Source organism: Brassica oleracea, chromosome C5 (genome assembly GCF_000695525.1).
Source record: "Brassica oleracea var. oleracea cultivar TO1000 chromosome C5, BOL, whole genome shotgun sequence".
In the NCBI taxonomy this organism is placed as follows: domain Eukaryota; kingdom Viridiplantae; phylum Streptophyta; class Magnoliopsida; order Brassicales; family Brassicaceae; genus Brassica; species Brassica oleracea.
This window is the reverse complement of record NC_027752.1, coordinates 32,619,550-32,640,692: the sequence shown is the minus strand read 5'-3', so window position 1 is coordinate 32,640,692 and position 21,143 is coordinate 32,619,550. Positions and strand designations below refer to the sequence as shown.

At 36.5% G+C, this 21,143-nt stretch overlaps 1 protein-coding gene across 1 annotated transcript; it reads right to left on the bottom strand.

The window, feature by feature from the left end:
- Positions 1-360: 360 nt before the first annotated feature.
- LOC106345027 (4-coumarate--CoA ligase 2-like) lies at positions 361-1,080 on the bottom strand. Its single transcript, XM_013784302.1, has one exon. It carries the CDS (start codon positions 1,078-1,080, stop codon positions 361-363), a length of 720 nt encoding a protein of 239 aa, XP_013639756.1.
- Between the last annotated feature and the right edge of the window lie 20,063 nt (positions 1,081-21,143).

The following is a 21,143-nucleotide window of genomic DNA, read 5'->3' as shown; positions in this document are numbered from 1 at the left end:
AGCTACCGGAAAAGTACAACTAACGGCGAGATGAAGCAAAGGTGAAAACCCTAATCTAGCCGTCAAGTGTTAGTCAGTGATTTCAGATCCTTTTCTCGTTGTCTCTCCTTTTCCTTATATAGACGTCCTGATGCCTCGTCCTTGACCTAATTTACGCCATCTTGGTGGGCCTCCTCTGCTGGGCCGAGAAGCCCGTAGGCGTCCGAGCAGCCGCTGAGCCGAACGTACTTCAGTCGATGATGATCAACTAAAAGTACTCAAGAGTCAGGCCGAGAGACCTGACTCTCGAGCCGACCGATCGAGCCGTCGCTCTTCCTAATTCGGGCCAGGCCTTCCTATTCCTCGGGCCCTGTGGGATAGTCAAATCCATCCTCTACAGAAGTAGAGGTTCGGATTCTCTCCGTTCACTTGCTGCGCCACGCTCGTGACGAGGCCCTTGTGACTTAGCATCACTCCTTTGGGGAGACCCGTCGTGCCTGAGGAGTAATGTAGCGCCACGACGTCTTCAGGGGAAATCTCCACCGAGTTAACTCGGGGGTCGTGGTCTTCTTCTCCGGAGTGAGTCAACTCGGAGAAGCTGAGGCAGCCTTCGGGGATGAGGGAGGAGGAGTCTGTGCAGATGATCAAGAGGCCGAGGTCTCTGACTTTGTCGACGTAGCGGGACTGCGTGACGATGAGTTTCGCGGCGGAGGCTTTGGCCTGTTTAGAGATCTCCGCTGGGGTGAAGAAAGGGTTCGCGGCGGTGGTGACTGCGCCGAAAAAAGAGGCGGCGAGGAAGGTGAAAACGAACTCCGGCGAGTTCGGGAGGAGGATCATCACGTCGTCGTGCTGGCCCACGCCGAGCTTGCGAAGACCGGCGGAGAGTTTGCGTGACGTGGCATGCACGTCGGCGTATGTGTAAACGTCGCCGGTGGGACCGTTGATCAAGCAAGGCTTTGCGGCGTACTCGGAGATGTTTTGGAAGATGTAGTCATGGAGAGGGAGATGGTTTGGGATGTAAATGTCTGGTAACTTTGATCGGGAAATGACGTCAGCACTGCTATGTTTCTGATCAGTGACCGTCTCTTCTCGTGTGGACATGATCACAAGTTCTTAAAACTATTATCTTGTAAATTTTTTAGCTTTCTTGTTTTTTTAAGCCGGTGGGTGAGAATGAGACAGAGTATGACGCAGCTGTCCACTATAAAGAATCGCCGGAGAAGGGAAGAATACAGTTTTTGGGGGGGGGGTTGGTGAAAGGGTATTATCGTCAATATCTGATCCAATCAGAGAGATTGGTGAGCTACAAAACATAATAATGAAAATTTTAATTTGAAATCAAACCGAATCAGAGAGTTTAACATACTCTATTTTTATATAATGGTTTGAAATTTGACCAATCTCATTTTTTAAAGTTTGTGATATTGTAAATACCTTATTTATATAAAAAACGAAATCAAAGCCCAACATAACCTTGGAAAAGTCTCCCAAAGAATCCTATTTTAGCATCTAGTCTCTAAACAAGGATCAGCTAAAATTAGTGTAGCCCTAATTTTCTTTCTATATATATAGACCTACTTTACATCTAATTCACGCAAAAAGAAAAGCAAAAAGAAGAAGTATCCATCGTATATTCCCTTAAGAACAGAAAATGAAGGCATGCGTGATATTAATGTTGGTGATTTGTGCCGCTGTTATTGTGAAGCAATCAGAGGGTCAGACGATAGAAGACAATCCCGTTTACAAATGCCTTCAAAAAAATCCTACAAATAATGCATGTTATAATCCTGGTGGCACTCCCCGTGCTGCCAACAAATACACTCGTGGTTGCTCTGAAACACACCGATGCCGAGGCCGCCGGTAAATCTCACATAATATTACATACAGGGCCCTGCTTACTTGATTATGAAAAAGGCGGTCCTCAGACCCAACATCTGTTTACAAGTTTTAAGGCCCCCACTTGATAATTTCGTTTAGCTTTAACCAATAATTTTCTTGCAATTTGGGCGTAAGCAATAATTCTACAGCATTTCTGTAGATCTTTTATGTTTTGTTATACTGTTTTCTCAATAATTTCATATATATTAATAGATAAACAATTAAAAAGTTATAACGTGTAGTTTGTACTAATTAAAAAAGTGCCCTATTGAATTGTTACGATAATTTTGCTTATGTGGCAGCTTGAGAATCAATTGAAAATTTTGTTAGCCCAGAATTAAATTGTTAGGAAATGTTATATTATATAGTATGTTCATTATGGACCATTCATTTATCAAATTGAAATTATTATATATACTGTCATTAAATAAAACATACGGAATTACCTAATGTGATTAAGATATATATGGAAATTATTGATTTTAAATAATAAAGATTTGCTAACAATCTGTATACTTTCTATCATTTTTGTTTAATTATTTATTATTAAAATAAATTACACAATAACATTAATCATATAATAAAAATTTAGATTTTTTTTTGTATATGTTGTATTTTGAATTTTTCAAAACGAGTATAAATTAATAAAACTGTTAAAACTCTCACATATACTTTTGTGATCAAGGTTTAGATTTTTTTGTATAATAAGATACAATGATTATAAAATTATAGATAAGATTGATTGTTTTGATTGATTTACCCTAAAATGATTGCGAATAAACAAGAGCGGTCGTTTGATTTATATACGCACACCAATTTATTACAAAATAGTAACTCATATCTTAGTTATTTAATATATAATTATTATTTTATTATTTCATAATATGTAAAAAAAAAAAATATAGGTAATAAATATATAATATTTTTCTGCACAAGGGGCAGATCTTAATCTAAGTATGTATATCTTTAATAATTTTAAATCTTAAACATTTTCTAAATCTCAGGCCAAAACAAAATAACGAAATGAGAATAAACTCAAAAATCAGTATTTATATCGAGCAATAACCAAAATGAAAAAAGCGACACAAAAATGAGAAAAATATTGAAGATAGATAGGATTGACACTTGAACGTAAACTTCTCATAACCATAATTAACTTTTAAATTTCTAAATCATGATATAAAACCGAACTAACATAGTTTCATTATAACCAAATAGTATGCCTGAGATTTTTCGGCCTAAACGTTAGGTACTTATGAGATAAGTGATTTTGTGACCTAAAATATTTTTAAAAATGTGATCAGCTCATCAGTAAACAAATAATGTAATTAACAAAAAAAGTTTTTAAAAAATGGCCAAAATATTAATTCGATCAAGAATATATATTTTATTTTTCCATATGATATTTGTAAATAATTTTCATATAAAATCACCATGGGCAAGACGTAGGTCTTATCCTAGTTAATATATACTCAGAGTACCATAATAAATGAAGATATATATACTTACAAATATCGTTTTGATATATAGTTATTTATTATGATTATTTTGTTATGTTTTGTCCCTCACCAATTTTAATAATGTATAAATAATATATTAAATATCCATTATACCTTGTCGATATTTTCAGTTTAATAATTTTCTTAATTTCTTAAATTTTAATAATCTCGAATATCGTCTTAGGCATTTCATAAGAAATTAAATCTGAAATTATTGTTTCGAGATATATAAAACATGGTTATATCTTTGGAGATATCTGATGTTATATAATAGTTTTCGTGGGGAAATTGTTCGTCGACAACACTAATTACATATATATATATACCAAGTAACTGATATAATATTTGTATAAATACATTGTGTTGTATATGATAAATTATGTTTATTTATATATTTATATTCCAAATTGATGAAGAGATGGCTTAGGTCTCTTATTAATAACTTTGGTCCGGTATTAGGAACAAATATTACAAAATTATCTGGATTATGGATTAGACTATCTAACTCTGAACAGTTTTTAATCATAAGTCTCGCAAGTCATAGAGCAAACAGCAAATTTCTGCTGGTCTAAGCTAACCGGTGACCAAAGAATGAAATAGAATAATGCATCTCTTGATATTCCTAATTGTTTTTACTATTTATAAGGAATAGTTTTTTTACATTCTTTTGCATTCTTTTTATTTTAAATATAAAACAAATTTGTTCCTCGCTAAAATTGATAAGGAATATTTTTTTTTCATTCCTCTGATTTTATTCTTTTGCATTTTTTCCCACTCATTGCTTAAATGATCATGCCAAAACAACCTAACGATCACAACAATATAGGAGAAGGGTGAAAATGGGTAACAATCTCACCCATCTGTTCGTGAATATGTTCATTAGTTAGAATTAGGACAACAACCACCACTAGATTCTTAAGTTTCCTTAAATTTTGACTTGATAAGGTTACAACGTTTAAAAAAAAAAATCATTTCCCCCATCAATTGTTTTCTTGACAAATTAACTAAACTTTTCATTAACTAAAAAAGTTAATTGATTTTTTGGCAACCAAATAAGAAGTAAAAAAACTCTTTTATTTTTGCAATATTTTATGAATACATATCAACATTTGATTTATATTTTTTCATATTTAGAGAAAAGTTATAAAACATAATCAGATTCTAAGTTTTACTCAAAAAAAAATTAAAAAAAAAATATATGCTTAGTCATTTGGTTATCTCTCATAATGTTCTATAAGGTCTTTTATACAATATATTGTGTTTGAGATTTTTACCAATAATCACTACAAGAAAAATAGTTGTTTTCCTACACACCTTCCAACAAATTTTAATGTAAAATATATTGACAAACTTTCAATTAATTATCCGAAAAACTCTGTCAAAATTCCATCAAAGATTTCTGATAAGTATTTGTTTGTTTTCAAAAAAAAAAACTAACCAAAAGATCAAATACGTTGGAATTCCGTCAATTTTTTTACATGTTTGAGAAAGCTCTCGGAATTGTTTTACAAAATTTCAACAGATTATACAAAAACTAAATCTTTCGGAATTCCGTAAATTCCTAATAGATATTTTTTTTGACAACCCTAATAGATATTTATTTGTAAGAATATTGTCAAACATTTCTGACGGCTTATTATCCAAAAACTAAGTTCTGACGGATATAATAGTTATATTTTTAAAATAACTTCCAGAAAAAGTTAAAAAAATTCTGATGAAATATGGTTTAAGAATTTAAATTTGATTCGAACATATCAATGTTTTGCAATCATATTACCACACACTTATATTTAATATATTTTTAACAAATTAGAGATAAGTCTAGTAAAACATCAAGTTTTATGTATTGATGAAAAATTAGAATAAATTTAAGCATTAGTGTATGATAACTAGTAACATATATTTTCGAAATAGTTATAAAGTGGTAAAATTTCTGTAACTGAAGAAAGACTTATATTTTACATAACTTCTTATAGAAATGAGTACATATTATCACTTTAGGTTAATTGTATCATAAAAACTTTACAATTGAAATCTCTAATCCCTAAACCAAAGGATGCCATCAGAAAATCGTTAGAAATTTCATACTGGCTAAACTGTCAGAAAATTTTAATAGATCATCTGATCGTTTTAATCCAAATATTTACCCGCGGATATGAAAAGTTAGATGACGAAATGAAATATATTTCCGATAGAGTTCCAACCATTTTCAGTTGAATATAGGAAAAATGATTGTTGACTACATGAAGTATTGGTCATCACATGGCTAACCATGCAAAGTATACTAATGTATACTTAGCTACATGAAGTATATGTTATGCATGACAACATCCCTCAACTTAATGATGTTATGTAGTTAACATCACGAGTTTAATTTCATTCATCCAAAAACTAATGTAGATGTCAGAGACCATTTAAATATCTCGTTTCATCAATTAAAATATAACCTACCCGACTGTAATTAAACTAAAATTAGATTTTAACCCACGTTTTAAAAGAGTAAAATTTTTTTTATACATATCTTATATACAAAATCAATATCTTTTAACATTTTTGATATGTAGTGTTTTAACATTTTTATCTCAGTGTATTTAAAAACTATAGAATTATATTATTTTTATTTATATTAAATATGAAAGTTATATAAGATATTATGTAATTTTGTTTTTAATTATTTTAATATGTTTTCTTATCCACTTTTAATAAAATTTCTATAATTCTTTTAATAAATTGTGTGATATATAATTATTTGATAAATTTTAATTTTAAACTTATTTGACGTCAATTTATTGACTCTTACATTTTATTTGCTTAAAAAGTATTTGATGTTAATTTAAACCAAACATAATTTCGCGTATATAATTATTAATTATATGCTTTAGAGATAAAATAATCTAAGAATAAAAATATAATATGAAAGTTTTACAAAGTTTAAATAAATGCAATTTTTGTTTATAAAAATATAAACAAAATTGTTCATCAATTTAATTAATTTTATATTAAAAATAAGATGTTAGAGTCAATAAATTGATCTCAAATACTTTTTATAATAAAAATTGATCAAATATATATCATGCAATTAATCAAAAATTACATATATTTTATTAAAATTTAATTACAAAGCAGATTAAAATAATTAAAACAAAATTAAATAATACCCTATATAACTTTAATATTTAATATAAATAAAATAGTATAACTTTAAAACACTACTTATCAAAATTTTATAAAATATATTGATTTTATAAATTAGATTTTGTTAAAAATATTTTTATGCTTTTAAAACTCGGATCAAAATATAATTTTTGTTAAATTATCGTTAGATACGCCATATTTTAATTGATAAAATGAAATATTTAAACGGTCTATGACATCCATATCACTTTTTGGATGAATGAAATTAAACTCGTGATGTTAACTATATAACATCATTAAGTTGAGGGATGTTGCTATGCATAACATATACTTCATGTAGCTAGGTATACATTAGTATACTTTGCATGGTTAGCTATGTGATGGCCAATACTTCATGTAGTCAGCAATCATTTTTCTTAATATTAAGGGTGAATTCGTGAGATAGCCATATTGAGGAAAATATTCACCAAGTAACCATATATTAAAGTAAGGTTCGGATGTGACAATTTTGCACAAAAGTATACCAAATGATCCTTCTCTGTGCATGGTCATGCATCAAGAGCGATTTTCAAATTTATACTATACTATATTTAGTACACAAATAATATAGAACAATTGATTCCGGTTGTTGTTACATGAAGCTGAAAAAATGAACGGTGAAAAGATAGGGAGATGTAGGCCTGGGATTTTTATCCATAACCGAATACCCGAACCGGAACCGACCCGAAATGGACCGGTTCGGTTCGGTTTCGGTTCTAGGCAATTTATCCGATGGGTATTAGTGTTAATTATCCATGGGTATCGGTTCGGTTCCGGTTTTTACCCGAAATCGAACGGGTACCCGTTTAACCCGAATTCTATGCTTAAAAAACATAGATTTGTATCTTTCGAGGGTTGAACCCGGGTTGGATAGGCAAAGCAACAACTGCAATACCACTAGACTAGTTCAACTTCGTTGTATTTAATACATATTACTAATATATATACGATTTCTATTAACTTTTTTTTAAAAAATAAAATAAATAAATAAAAAACTGGTATATAATTATTTTATTTTGTAAATATTTATATAATTCACATAAGAAACGGGTACCCGGAACCGACCCGAAACCGGTAGTACCCGATCCGAAACCCGAACCGAAATTTACTAAGTACCCATTGGGTATAGAATTCATTTATCCGAAAAACCCGGACCCGATCGGATCTTATCCGAACCCGAACCGAATATCCGAAGTCCCAGCCCTATCTGAGATGAGGATACTTTCTTGCAGGATCTTGATTTCTTCCAAATAACTTGCAAAATCGGGTCATTCTTCTGGTTCTGAAACCATCTTCACCAATTAATAACAATCCGTTGCAAACGTAACCCGAAATTGACGTAAATTCCTCATACACTCCATTGCCCAAAATAGCGCTTCCACCTCCGCGTGAAGAGGAGAAAGACTAGCTCTTATATTCCTTACCCCCATCAAACCACCAAAACCTTCCAAGATACTAAACCAACCATGTTCTGAGAACCGATCATTATCTTTCCAAGAACCACATGTAAAACACCAACGACCTGAAATCGACGGTAAATTTGATACCTCTACATGTTGTGCTGCTCTCTGTGTGTTTAATACTTGTGCGTCAGCTCAAAGTATTGCTTATGTTTCCGCATATTTAGGCGTTTCTCTCGGGTCAACGTCTATATTACTGAAAACCTTGTTGTTCCTTCCTTTCCGAATGTACCATAGAATCCATGCAAACTGATGATCGCCATGTTTGGTCGAACTCTCCAAAATAGATGATCTATATTTGTGAAGAGAGCACTGGTGGGGATAATAGCTGGATTTGAAGGTATTTGTGACATGGTCCAAACCTGACGAGCTGGAAGACATTCGAAAAAACATGGTTTATCGATTCCTCTGAAGCTCCACATCTGGCAAAACATACATCCCCTTGTAGTCCTCTCGCTTGCAGATTCAACTGTTATGCATCCCGACACCAATTACCATAAGAAATGCTTAATCTTTGGAAGGCACCGTACTTTTCAGAAGAACGCTTTCAGTAACAAAGGCTACTATCTAATTTAATAGATTTTGGTATATATTGTACTGTACATTATTCCAGCCTACCAATATAGTTTAAATTTAAAAATTAAAATCAAGACATGTATATAAACGATACACACAATATCATTTGAGTTTAACAATAAAATACACCCACCTCAAATATCATTTAACTTTCACTCTACACACAATATCATTTGAGTTGTGATATAAATATCAAACGAAATTTACTAAACATGATTAATATTATTTTTAAGAACAACAAGTTTATATTTCATATTAGAAAAACAATTATATATCTGTTTAATATCACCCTGGTTTGAGTTGTACGAACCAGTAATTTATATGTTCATCCGTAGAATAATATATTCAAAAATACATTCACGATTTTTAGTTTCAACAAGGAAAATATTTAAGCAATACATTCGTGATATATAAATATGTTCAGTTTGTTGATACATAAATCACTGTTCAGTTGGTTGAATCCATAATTTGTTTATTTCACTGCATTACATTCACCGCAAATATTGTATAGATTACATTAAATACAAAATATCATTCAATACAAACAAAATTAAATCAAGTTATATAGAAATTTTTTTTGTACTATCTCAATATTTTAATAAAAAAAAAACTACAAAGTTTCCAATGTCAGTTACAAAAAAAAAGATTCCAATGTATTTAATTCTTTCAAATTTGATCATGCATGCTTCTTAAGGCATGCTTCTTCGTGACCATTGAACTCCAAGCGGTTCCTAAACGTCAAAATTTCTCATAATATTCTTCCATTGGCTTAATGCCATGTTTTAATATTTTAATAATGTGTTTGTCAGCTCTGTGGAAGCTCCATGTAAACTTTTCTAGTATATGGCAATAGTCCAACAAGTAACGTAACAAACCAATTATTTATCAATTAACAGATCTCATATCTTTTGCATTCTTCTTAATTACGTATATTATTACTAGACAATCGCGTATATTGTACTGGTTTCTGAATGTGGGTGTACATTACTATCCGATTTCAAATTTGTATATTGTAGTTTGTTACACAAACAAAACTATATATATATATATATATATATATAATAATAATCGGCCTTGTGTAAATAATCTAAAAGAAGAAATTATATCGAGGATAAGCACTACGACGTCATGCTGGTTCACGGCAAGCTTGCGAAGACCGGCAGAGACTTTGTGTGACGTCATGCTGATATGGGAAATCATACGGAGGCGTAGGAAAGAAGATAAAAGAGATGTGGAGGGAAGACTTGAAGAATAAATGAGAAACGGAGATGCTAACACCTGTATGGTGGCAGATGCGAGTTTGTTACAACAACTTGTATATACTCTGTTTCGAGATTGTTTTACTTTTTCATCCAGAAAATATTATAGAAACTTTCCCTCTCTTGAATTCTGTAAACTCATTGTCTCATATTAGTTTGAAGGTTGATTCTATTGCGATACCTTCGACGGGATCGTTGTTTTACGAACATCAATCTCTATTTTCTATAAGATCTGAAGTTTTACTCTATCAAAGGTATCAGAAGCTGAGTCATCCTCGGAATCCATGGCGGAAACACAAGCACAGCAGTTGTTAAAGGAAGCAGTCGTTCGCGAAACTACGGAAGCAATCAGTTCACAAATTGGAAGGATGGAAGATACGATTGCTGAACAGAATAACAAAATAGATAAAGCGTCGCCGATATGTTCGAAGCGATCCGGCTTATCTCAGAGAAAATGGAGAAGGCGATCACGACTATCGAAAGATAGCGTGATACCACTCCAGGTGTTTCAGTGACACAGGAAATTCACAATACGGTCATTGATCAACCTCGACCGTCGAGATCTGGTATGACTCCTCACTATAATGGAATGACGAGATTAGGTCGACTGGATTTCCCGCGTTTCAATGGTGATAAGATCAGAGATTGGCTGTTTAAGGTTGAAGAATTCTTTCTAATTGACAATACTCCTGAAGATTTGAGAGTTAGAATCTCTTCGATTCATTTTGATGATCCGGCCTCTACTTGGCATCAAGCAATCATTCAGTCAGAGTTTGGTACGGAACTATTGACGGACTGGAAAACGTATTATAACTTGTTGATTGAGCGATTTGAAGAAGTTTTGGATGATCCTATAGCTGATTTGAAGCAGCTACATGAAACAGAGGGGATTGCAGAGTATAACGAGAAGTTTGAAATCATTAGAGCACGAGTTAAACTATATGAGACGTACTTAATCAGTGCTTAACTTGCAGGATTGAGAACTGATACACAGATGCATGTGAGGATGTTTCAGCCTCAATCAGTGCGCCAGTGCTTCGTGCTTGGAAGGTTATATGAGATGGCACATCCTAGGAAGCAATCTGCTTGGTCCGGATCTAAGAATTCATTCACCAAGAGCGTGGTGAATTACAAGAAGGATAACAAATGGAAGGCAGTGGGTTGTACTAATATGGAGCAGACTAAGAACTCCATATTACAACCGAGGAAGTTTTTAACCCCAGCTGAGATGAGTGATAGAAGGGCTAAGGGACTTTTTTATTTCTGTGATGAGAAATTTTCACCTGCTCATTACTTAACTCACAAGAAATCTCAGTTGTACCTGTTAGATGCCAACAAAGAGGAAGAAGAAGATGCAGAAGTGAGAGCCATATTGGAGCAACAAGAAGAGTGTGATATTGCTCACATATCCATCAATGCGGTATCTGGCATTTCAGATTATACAACAATGAAGGTTAAGGGAGTTCATGCGAAAAGACCATTGTTTGTGTTGACTGATTCCGGTTCAACACACAACTTTATGGACATTAGAGTTGCTGATAGGTTAGGTTGCAATGTGAAACCACCGGGATTGGCAAGAGTGACGGTAGCTGATGGAGGACAGTTGAGAGTCACTGGAAGGATTGAGAAGCTGAAATGGAATTTCCAAAGTCATGTATTTCAAGCAGACTTCATGGTCACTGCATTGGGAAATTGTGACATGGTGTTGGGAGTTCAATGGTTGAGAACCTTGGGTCCTATTACGTGGGACTTTGATAAGCTGATTATGCAGTTCAAGTTTGGCCCTAAAAGAGTAACTTTGAACAGCATTCACCCAGGTTCAGTACGGGAGTCTAAGGCATCTAAGATCATCAAAGTCAAAGATTCTGAACCACAATTATCGATGATATATGCTTATGAACCTTGTCACGAGTTGCAAAATGGAGTTATGTGTGGTGGAAGCAGGAAACTGTTCGCAGAAAATGAATTCTACGCTACAACTACTCTTAACAGAGTTTGGAGACATTTTTTTGGAACCAACAAAGTTACCACCAATCAGAGACAATCACAACCATAAGATACCATTGTTGGAGGGAGCTAACCTAGTCAATCAAAGACCTTATAGGTATGCGTTGTATCAGAAAAACGAGATTAACAAAATGGTTCAAGATATGTTGAAGAGTGGAACAATTCAACCGAGTTGTAGCCCGTATGCATCTCCTGTTGTTTTGGTTAAGAAGAGGATGATACGTGGAGACTCTGTGTTGATTACAGAGGGTTGAAAGAGCTGGCGATCAAAGATAGGTTCCCTATACCACTTATTTAGGATCTCATGGATGAGCTTGGAGGGTCGATGATCTATTCCAAGATAGACTTACGTGCGGGGTATCACCAGGTGCGAATGGATTATGCTGACATACATAAAACGGCTTTCAAAACTCACAGTGGTCACTATGAGTATTTGGTCATGCCTTTTGGCCTCACAAACGCCCCTGCTATGTTTCAAGGTCTCATGAATGCAGTTTTCAGAGAGTTCTTGCGGAAATTTGTCTTGATTTTCTTTGATGATATCTTAGTGTATAGTAACTCTGTGGATGCGCATATGGATCATCTAAGGAAGGTTTTTGAAGTGATGAGGAGAAACAGTTTGTATGCAAAGGAGAGCAAATGTGCATTTGCGACTAATAAGGTGGAGTACCTGGATCACTACATTGAAGAGAAGGGAATTTCAACTGATCCTAATAAGATCAAAGCGGTAGCAGAGTGGCCAAAACCAGGAAACTTAAAGCAGCTAAGGGGGTTTCTAGGTTTAGCTGGTTATTACCGGCGATTCGTCAAAGACTTTGGCACAATAGCACGCCCTTTGACAATTTTAACCAAGAAGGAAGCTTTCCTCTGGTCTGAAGAAGCTCAAGCCGCATTTGGAGAGTTAAAAAGGGTTATGTGTAACGCTTCGTTTTAGCATTGCCACAATTTGATAAACCATTTGTTGTAGAAAAAGATGCAAGTGGTACTGGTATTGGCGATGTTCTTATGAAAGAAGGCCATCAGATTGCGTACATAAGTAGGCATCTTAAGGGGAAGCAGCTTCATCTTTCTATCTATGAAAAGGAGCTTCTTGTGGTGGTGTTGGCGAAATTATCTAATCACTAGACACTTTGTGATTAAGACTGATCAAAAGAGTCTTAAGTATCTTCTGGAGCAGAAGCTAAACACACCTATACATCAGCCATGGCTTCCCAAATTACTGGAGTTTGATTACAAAATACAGTATCGCCAAGGCAAGGACAATGTTGCAGTGGATGCTCTGTCTAGAGTGGAGGGAGCGGAGATCTTACATATGGCGATGTCTGTCTTAGAATGTGATCTTATGAAGGAGATTCAGGAAGGATATACTACTGACAACGAGTTGAAACAGATTATTGAAAAGCTGAAAATTGATCCTAAGGCTAAGAGGTTTTACTCGTGGGTTCAGAGTGTGTTGCGAAGGAAGAGTAAGATTGTGGTTCTGACCATTGATGAATTGCGAGAGAAGATCTTACAGTGGTTACATGGATCAGGTGTTGGAGGTCACTCGAGTAGAGAAGCGACAATGCAGAGAGTTAAGGGGTTATTTTACTGGAAGTGGTTGTCAAAACAAGTTCAGGCATATATCAGGAAGTGTGGAGTTTGCCAGACATGTAAATACGATACCTCTTCATCACCAGGTCTCTTACAACCATTACCTATCCCTGAAAGAATCTGGACTGATATCTCTATGGATTTCATAGATGGCCTTCCTTTATCGTTTGGAAAGTCTGTGATCTTTGTAATCGTGGAGAGGTTATCCAAAGCAGCTCACTTCATGTGTCTATCACATCCTTACACGGCGTTGACAGTCGCTCAAGCTTTTTTGGATAACATTTTTCGTTTACATGGGCTCCCAAGAACCATTGTTAGCGACAGTGATGTAGTCTTCTGGTATGCTCAAATTAACCTTCAAGCTACTCTCTCAAATAAGAGGTTCGATCGTATCCACAGAGACTCGATTTCTCACACAATAGACTTTAGCTTCAGACTATGCTAGGTCAAACAATATAATAATCAGTAAATAATAAAGCAGTAAATATAGCTAAGCAAGGTGAACAAGGCAGTTGTTCAGTAAATTGATGAGTTGTTTGATGGAAGAAAGGTTGATAGATCTAGGGTTTAGGCACATGAATTATAATAGATAAGATGCTAGGCGAGCTGATACGCTAGGACTCAACCGCTCACTTTATAACACTATCGATCGACGGTCGAGTGTCGATGTCGATCGATGGTTGTGGCGAGTTGATTACCACTAAGAATGGTCGATCAGCTCTCACGTATTTCTAACAAACCTAACTCAATCAGGATATTATCAGGTGCTTTCAATATACTACACAGTAGGTTACTCACCATACCATACAATCACACAACACTACTGATACACCTGACGTACCCCTCAAATGACCTCATTTCTGTATAAAAATAGATGTGTAGGCTACGTCTTGGGAGTATCGATCAAGAGACATGGAATCTTACACAAGTAAGTTTCTGAACACACAGGTAGTCTTCTCTAATCCCTTTCCTCCTTCTTTTCTCTCTTCTCTGAATCTCTATAGTTTCAATTTCAATAAATGTTGATGCTGATACAGTCCATCTTGTTCATCTTATTGACTTGTCTACTTTTGTAACTCTATTTGACAAAGTGTAGCGAATACCGAAGTCACAGGAGACACTCCTATCCCTCATTTCCACAATGTGTGATCATTCCCTTGAGACTTAGAATATTGGGGTTGTTGGACCCAAATTGGTCAGTACATTAATGGGCCGCGATCAAGGACATGGGCCGTAAGGAACTGAAGCCCATAGCGAACATGCGAACTCAAGATGAAGCCATCGAAGTCTCGGAGATCGCGGAACAAGAGACGGAGATCGCGGAGCAGTTACAAAAGTCACGAGGTCGACTCACTATAAAGGAGGAGGAATGGGAGTGAAGAAGGACATGTTGAAAACCTAGAGAGAGCTACACACTTACATCGACCTTGTTTTCATCCCAATCTTAGATTCTTTCTTTACAGATCTCATTTGTATCACTCGATCTAGTTCAACTCATTGTATTCAATCTTATTCATCAATAAAGTTCATTTTTACCTACTGGAAACTGTTTAACATCGTTGTGTTCTCAAGATATCGTTGCCTACATCATTTGTCTTCCCTATATCAAATCCCGATCACTATCAAATACTTAGTGTAGATTTTAGGTTCTACAGGGGTCACAGGAGACACTCCTACCTCTCTGCCTCTTCCAGGAAATCATTTTAGTCTTTTATATCTTAAGATGCTGAAGAGAGAGAGAGAAGGGAATCAGAAGCACACAGACTTTTACCTTCCAGACTTGCAGGAGGACTCCTATCCAATGTATACCAAGTCCCAAAACAAGCAAGTAAAGTAGATTAAGGTTGGAATTCAGCTTTGGTGTCTCCAGACATTCTCAGCAGGTGTGGATGTTAGCATTACGTGATAGACTACAATGTTTCTATCTAATACATCCTGCAATTAGTAAATCTAGATGGTGCCTAGAGAGTGATTAGAGTAGCAATCAAATTGTATTTGATCATAATCTCCTTCTTGATTCGATAAAAACTTTTTTGAAAACATTTGATAAGACTCACAGTAAACTAGATATCAGTAAAGCTCCCCCTAGACTTAAATTACACTGCCCCCAGTGTATATCTAGTCATAGTTATGGTGATAAATAAATCATAAGTACTTAATTTAACAAGTTAGAACAATATACCTGATCGGATTTAGTGTCGATCGATGGAAAGGAGTTACCATCGGTCGCTGCAAGTAATGTACTGTCGATCAATATCGACATGCTCTCATCGGTCGGTATGTTGGGTTGCCTCCTACTCAGCGCTTTGTTATAGTCATTTAGCTTGACTTTTGGAGATCTGATTCGGTCTGGATGAGTATGAGAACTCGCTCCAAAACAAGTCTCAATGTCTTCTCTCTGAAGCTTTATCATTCTTTTGTGAAAGCCTCCTCCATAGACTCTTCTCCTTTGTCTATCATCTCAGCAATAAGGAGTGCTCGCAAATGGCTGTGAGAAGCATCTGCTGCGCACTCTAGTTTTCCTGATACCATCTGAGGAGTAAGGAATCGATGATAACTAAGGACTGCCCTTAGTCCTTTTTCTCTTCTTCCAATTCTTCCTCATCTTTCCCCCAGACTTGTCTGATCGCGTGGTGGTGCCTCCATCAAAAATATTTTGATACACTTTAATTTCAATATGCTCCGATACGCGATGGCTGTCGATCGATGATGAAGAAGTAGTGACGATAAATGCCGGTTTGTTGATGTCGTTCGATACTGCTTCTGTGGGGCCTTTGTCGACTTTGCTTGTAAATCTCAACCCTCTCTGAGAAGATGTTACGTGTAACTGCAAACTTCTATCGGGTGGAATAAGCCATTCAACTTCAGATACATCGCATGGAACCACAGTCTTCACAGGATCATGTATCCTCTTCAGTCTTTTGTGAAACCTAGCAGATTCTTCTGCGCAGATAGGTGGTCTCAGATGTCTGGTGAGAAAAAGGTGTGATGTCTCAGACTTGTACTCTCTTTCCTCAACTTGTTCTAGCTCAACTATGTATCCTGGTAGCTCATCCAATGATGGGTGTCGATCGATATCATTAGGTGAATGTCGATCGATGCAGTCGGGTAGGTGTAGATCGATGGTATATGTTGCATGTCGATCGATGATGTAGGGTGGGTGTAGATCGATGATGTAGGGTGGTTCTCGATCGATGCCAGCTTTTAATGAAGTTCCCAGATCTCTTCCCGAAGTGAGCTGATCAAGCTTCATCTCCAAGTCCTATCCCAAATTTTCAGGTTGTTCTTCATCCTCCAACTTCACAAAATCCTCTAGCTCCAAGAAATCTTCCATAGCGATCTCTTTATCTACACTGCTTGATACATCACTGCTCTTAACTTTCGAGTTTGCAATGTCCTGAGGACAATTCGATTTTTCTGGGATTTCAGGAGGTGTTAATCGAGAATTGGAGTCAGTGTCGATTGATCCTAAGATACTGGTGTCGATCGGTGGTGAAGTCGTGATATTGATCGATTGCGAGGCCGGATCCCTTGTATCAGCTTCTTCAACTCTGCTCGGCTCTCCGGATCCATACTGTTTGTCAATCTTTGCCACAATGTTGTACGACCCGTTTTTAGGTAACCGGTGTGGTTTAATTTTAATTATATTTTCCTAACCATTCTCGTTTATGCGACTATATATATGGTGTAAATATCTCCACTACCTAAAACCTAATTGTTGAGCCGTCAAAGAGAAGACGTCAATTGCTCCAACTTATTATCACAACCGCCTCTTCTCTTATCACCACCAGAAGAGCCACCGATTAATCACCATTGGAGGAGATAATATCATAGTTACGAGAGTTGATGCGCATCACCAACACCATCCCGTTTGCATCTTCCATTGGCTCCAAGAAAGGATAAGGAGGAGCAACCCGGAGCCGTCACGTTTTATCACCACCGGCGCCAATCTCCAAGGATTTGATCGGTTCATCACCGGAGTGTCAGCTTGCATTGTCGGATCACCGTGTCGGCACCATCGGGAACGTTACCGTGTTACCGGAGATCCCATTGTATCTTTAGCCGAGAAGAACCATGAGATCTAGGGTGATGTCTAGCCCTTTCTTGCGCATGAAGCTGCCGAATCTCTACTCTTAATGATCGCTTCACCATTGCCGGTCCGTCATGGGTCATTACCACCGATATGCTCTTTTTGTTGTTGCCGTCATATCCATGCACCACCGCCGCTGCCGCTCCTTCGTTGTTTGCGTTCGTCGAGACGTATATGTGACGTGACGTGGGATTCATAATGTGATATTATTCGTTCATCTCCAAATCGAATGACAAGTTACCTTGAACCCTTTATGTTTCTTGCATAGGAAGGAATCTTTTTCGAAGTCATAAACCCTAGTTCGTGTCTTGATGGATGTGACATATCCTTTCCAGAGCTTTTATCCATCCATCTCCGATATTGGCTAAGGTGAGGGTATTTTCTCGAACTTCTCTTACACGGCTTAAGACTTCGAATACGTATAATTTATTTCTAATATGTTCCGTCTGCGTGAAAATGAGTCTGTCATTGCTTGTTTAGTTTTTAGATTTTTTGCTTAAACTGGATATAGGGAATCTAGATGGTTCAACTTTGACTGTTTCATTTAAAATTGGAGAATTGGAGGATAAAAATAGTTGTGATATTAAGTTATGAAATTGTTTTGAGACGGATACAAAGACGTAGAGATGTTCTGCTGTATGCCGGATTATATGGAGATTACGGCCAGATATAGTCGACCGGTTGAGCCGTAACCCAGAGGTATTGTCGACAAATCGTCTACGGGTGTGTGTGTTACCGAGCACATACTTGGTGTGTGTTCGAGCACGTATTCGGTGGTATTTTTGGCCTGTTAGTGGGCAGCGAGTGTGCACCTCGCTAGTACTATTGTTTGATCTCTGGTTACTTTAGGTACCGTGTTAGGATTAAATTATATTTATTCGGATGCTCTGTCCAGGTCCATGGACTACGGGTTTAGTATCTCATATCTCACTGAGTGACTCCCCTGTTACTCACCCTCTTTCTTCCCCATTTCAGGTGAGACAGACGAGTATATGATATTTGGACAGATTTGTGCTACTGGGCTTTTTATTCGGATTTTTATATGGGCTTATGGTGAATGGAGTTGTGTATATGGACTATTGTGTTATGAGATATTGTTGGTGGCAGGCTGTACTCCAGATAGGAGGTGACGGGTGTTACAATTTGGTATCAGAGCGGGGTTCCGTCCCGTATCCGTCCCGGGATGGCGATTAGTGGATTCGGTTTTCAATGTTTTCAAAAAAATATATATAAATAATAAAAAAATAATAAGGGTATATGAAATTTTTTTTAGCACCATTATGTCCAGTAGTTACTAACTCGATTGTCTCTTTATGACGATGAGTAAAAATCATCGACATTCGTCTTTCGGTTATCAGAGGTCTACCAGATGTTCATCAGATGTGTCATGTTGCAGTTTGTCAGATTGCTCAGTGGTCTATGGATCTCTTCAGTCGTTATTCTGAGGTTGTTCAGGAGTGGATATGTGATGTTTCTTCCACCACCCAATTTCAAGACATCGTTCCACGAGTTTTTGATGCATGAGTTTTTGTGATATAAGGTATGAGCCATTGATTGGCATGTGTTTTATGTGTGTACGAGTTTATGGACTATTTTGGATGTATGCTTGGTCTGAAAACTTGTGGGGGATCGCTTTTGGATTGGAGGTGCGCCGGATCGCGTTGTGTTGATATTGGAGTTACGCTTGGTTTTGTTTGCCAATTTTTGGTAGTGGTGATCTTTTCAAAGAAGTGTCAGTTCAAACAACTAGCATGGAACTTGGGAGCTATTTATATTTGAGTTGTACCAGTTATACGTGGAGGAGTCGAGTTATTCAGAGATTCATTTAATTTACTGTTTTACTATTAATTGCCTAGCTTAACCTTGATTTCTATAGTCTATTGTGTGCCCATGCTCTTTGTGGATTCGATCTCTAAATACTACAACTGATCCTCTTATTTGAGAAAATATAAATCACTCCTTAAGGTAATTTGAGTGATATCACCAATGGAGTTCCAAGAGGACTATGAAGTAGTTATTCTCTCCTAACATAGAACTATGAATAAAATAAAGCTTAGCCGTCAACAATGACTTAGAAAACAAAAAAAATAGGGTTTTAGGTCATCCAACGGTATTCTGGTAATTTGTGGTTGCTTCTCGGCTTCAGTCGGTCATAAAATATGCCCAGCCCGTATTCAGGCATCACCGTCGATCGACACCAAGTGTGCACCGTCGATCGACAGTCCTTCATCTCCTCGACAGCTTCCTCTCGCAAGGCAGATTGACCACTCTTCAGTAAAATGGACATAACTTCTGCTATAGGATGCTGATTAACCTCAAACCAGTGGCATTGGAAATCTAACTCAAATCTCTACCCTCTGTAAAAAGATGGGCTCAATCTAACAATGGGAAAGTCTCCATCCATAGCTAGACATCTCATGCGTCTGTGCAGTTTTGCACTCAAAAGGTTCCAAAAGACACCAAAATGACTATTTTCCTCCAAATCGTCCCTTAACCTGTAAACACTCTAAATAGACTCTATATTGTAGTAAATATATCTTAAAATACCTATATACCATGGCTAATAATGGGTAAAATCCATGGTATGTCATCTTCTTGAGTGAGTTTTGGAAAGAGCTAGTTACCTTGCAAGGAGGTAGTCTTAACTTATCTTCAGCGTATCATCCCCAGAGTGATGGTCAACCGAGGTTGCGAACAGATGTCTTGAAACTTATCTGAGATGTATGTGCAGTGATCGTCCTCATCTATGGTCTAAATGGGTCCCTTTAGCTGAGTATTGGTATAACACAAACTTTCATACATCGACTCATCTTACTCATTTTGAAGCTGTGTATGGACAACCTCCCCCTGTGCATTTGCCTTACTTACCCAGTGAATCTAAAGTTGCAGTTGTGGCTAAGACCTTACAAGAATGGGAAAATATGATTCTGATTCTCAAGTTTCATCTTTTGAGGGCACAACATCGTATGCAGCAGAATGAATACCTTCATCGTACAGATAGAAGTTTTGACATTGGTGATTATGTCTTTGTGAAGCTGCAACCGTATCGACAGAAGTCACTAGTGGTACGGGGTAATCAGAAGCTCGCACCAAAATACTTTGGGCCTTACAAAATTCTGGACAAGTGGGGGAAAGTGGCTTACAAATTAGAGCTACCTGCAACATCTCTTATTCACCCCGTGTTTCATGTTTCACAGTTGAAAGAACTTGTGGGGAACATTCAGGTTGCTACTGAATTGTTGAGAGTAAGCACAGATGTTTTACTGAAGGAACCTGAGCTGATTATGGAGCGCAAGATGGTTCAGAGACAAGGTCGTGCTGCTACTATGGTATTGATCAAGTGTACTAATGAACCGGTTGCGGAGGCCACTTGGGAATATATGTTCGACACTGAGAGGAGGTTTCCAAACTTTAAACCTGAGGTCAAGGTTTTTTGGAGGGGAAGATATGGGAAATCATATGGAGGGTAGGAAAGAAGATAAAAGAGATGTGGAGAGAAGATTTGAAGAATAAATGAGAATCAGAGATGCTGACACGTGTACGGTGGCGGATGCGAGTTTGTTACAACAACTCGTATATACTCTATTTCGAGATTATTTACTTTTTCATCCAGAAAGTATTATAGAAA

Bases quoted from the DNA above. Each gene is read 5' to 3' on its own strand.
- LOC106345027 (XM_013784302.1), bottom strand. From the start codon at position 1,080: ATGTCCACACGAGAAGAGACGGTCACTGATCAGAAACATAGCAGTGCT.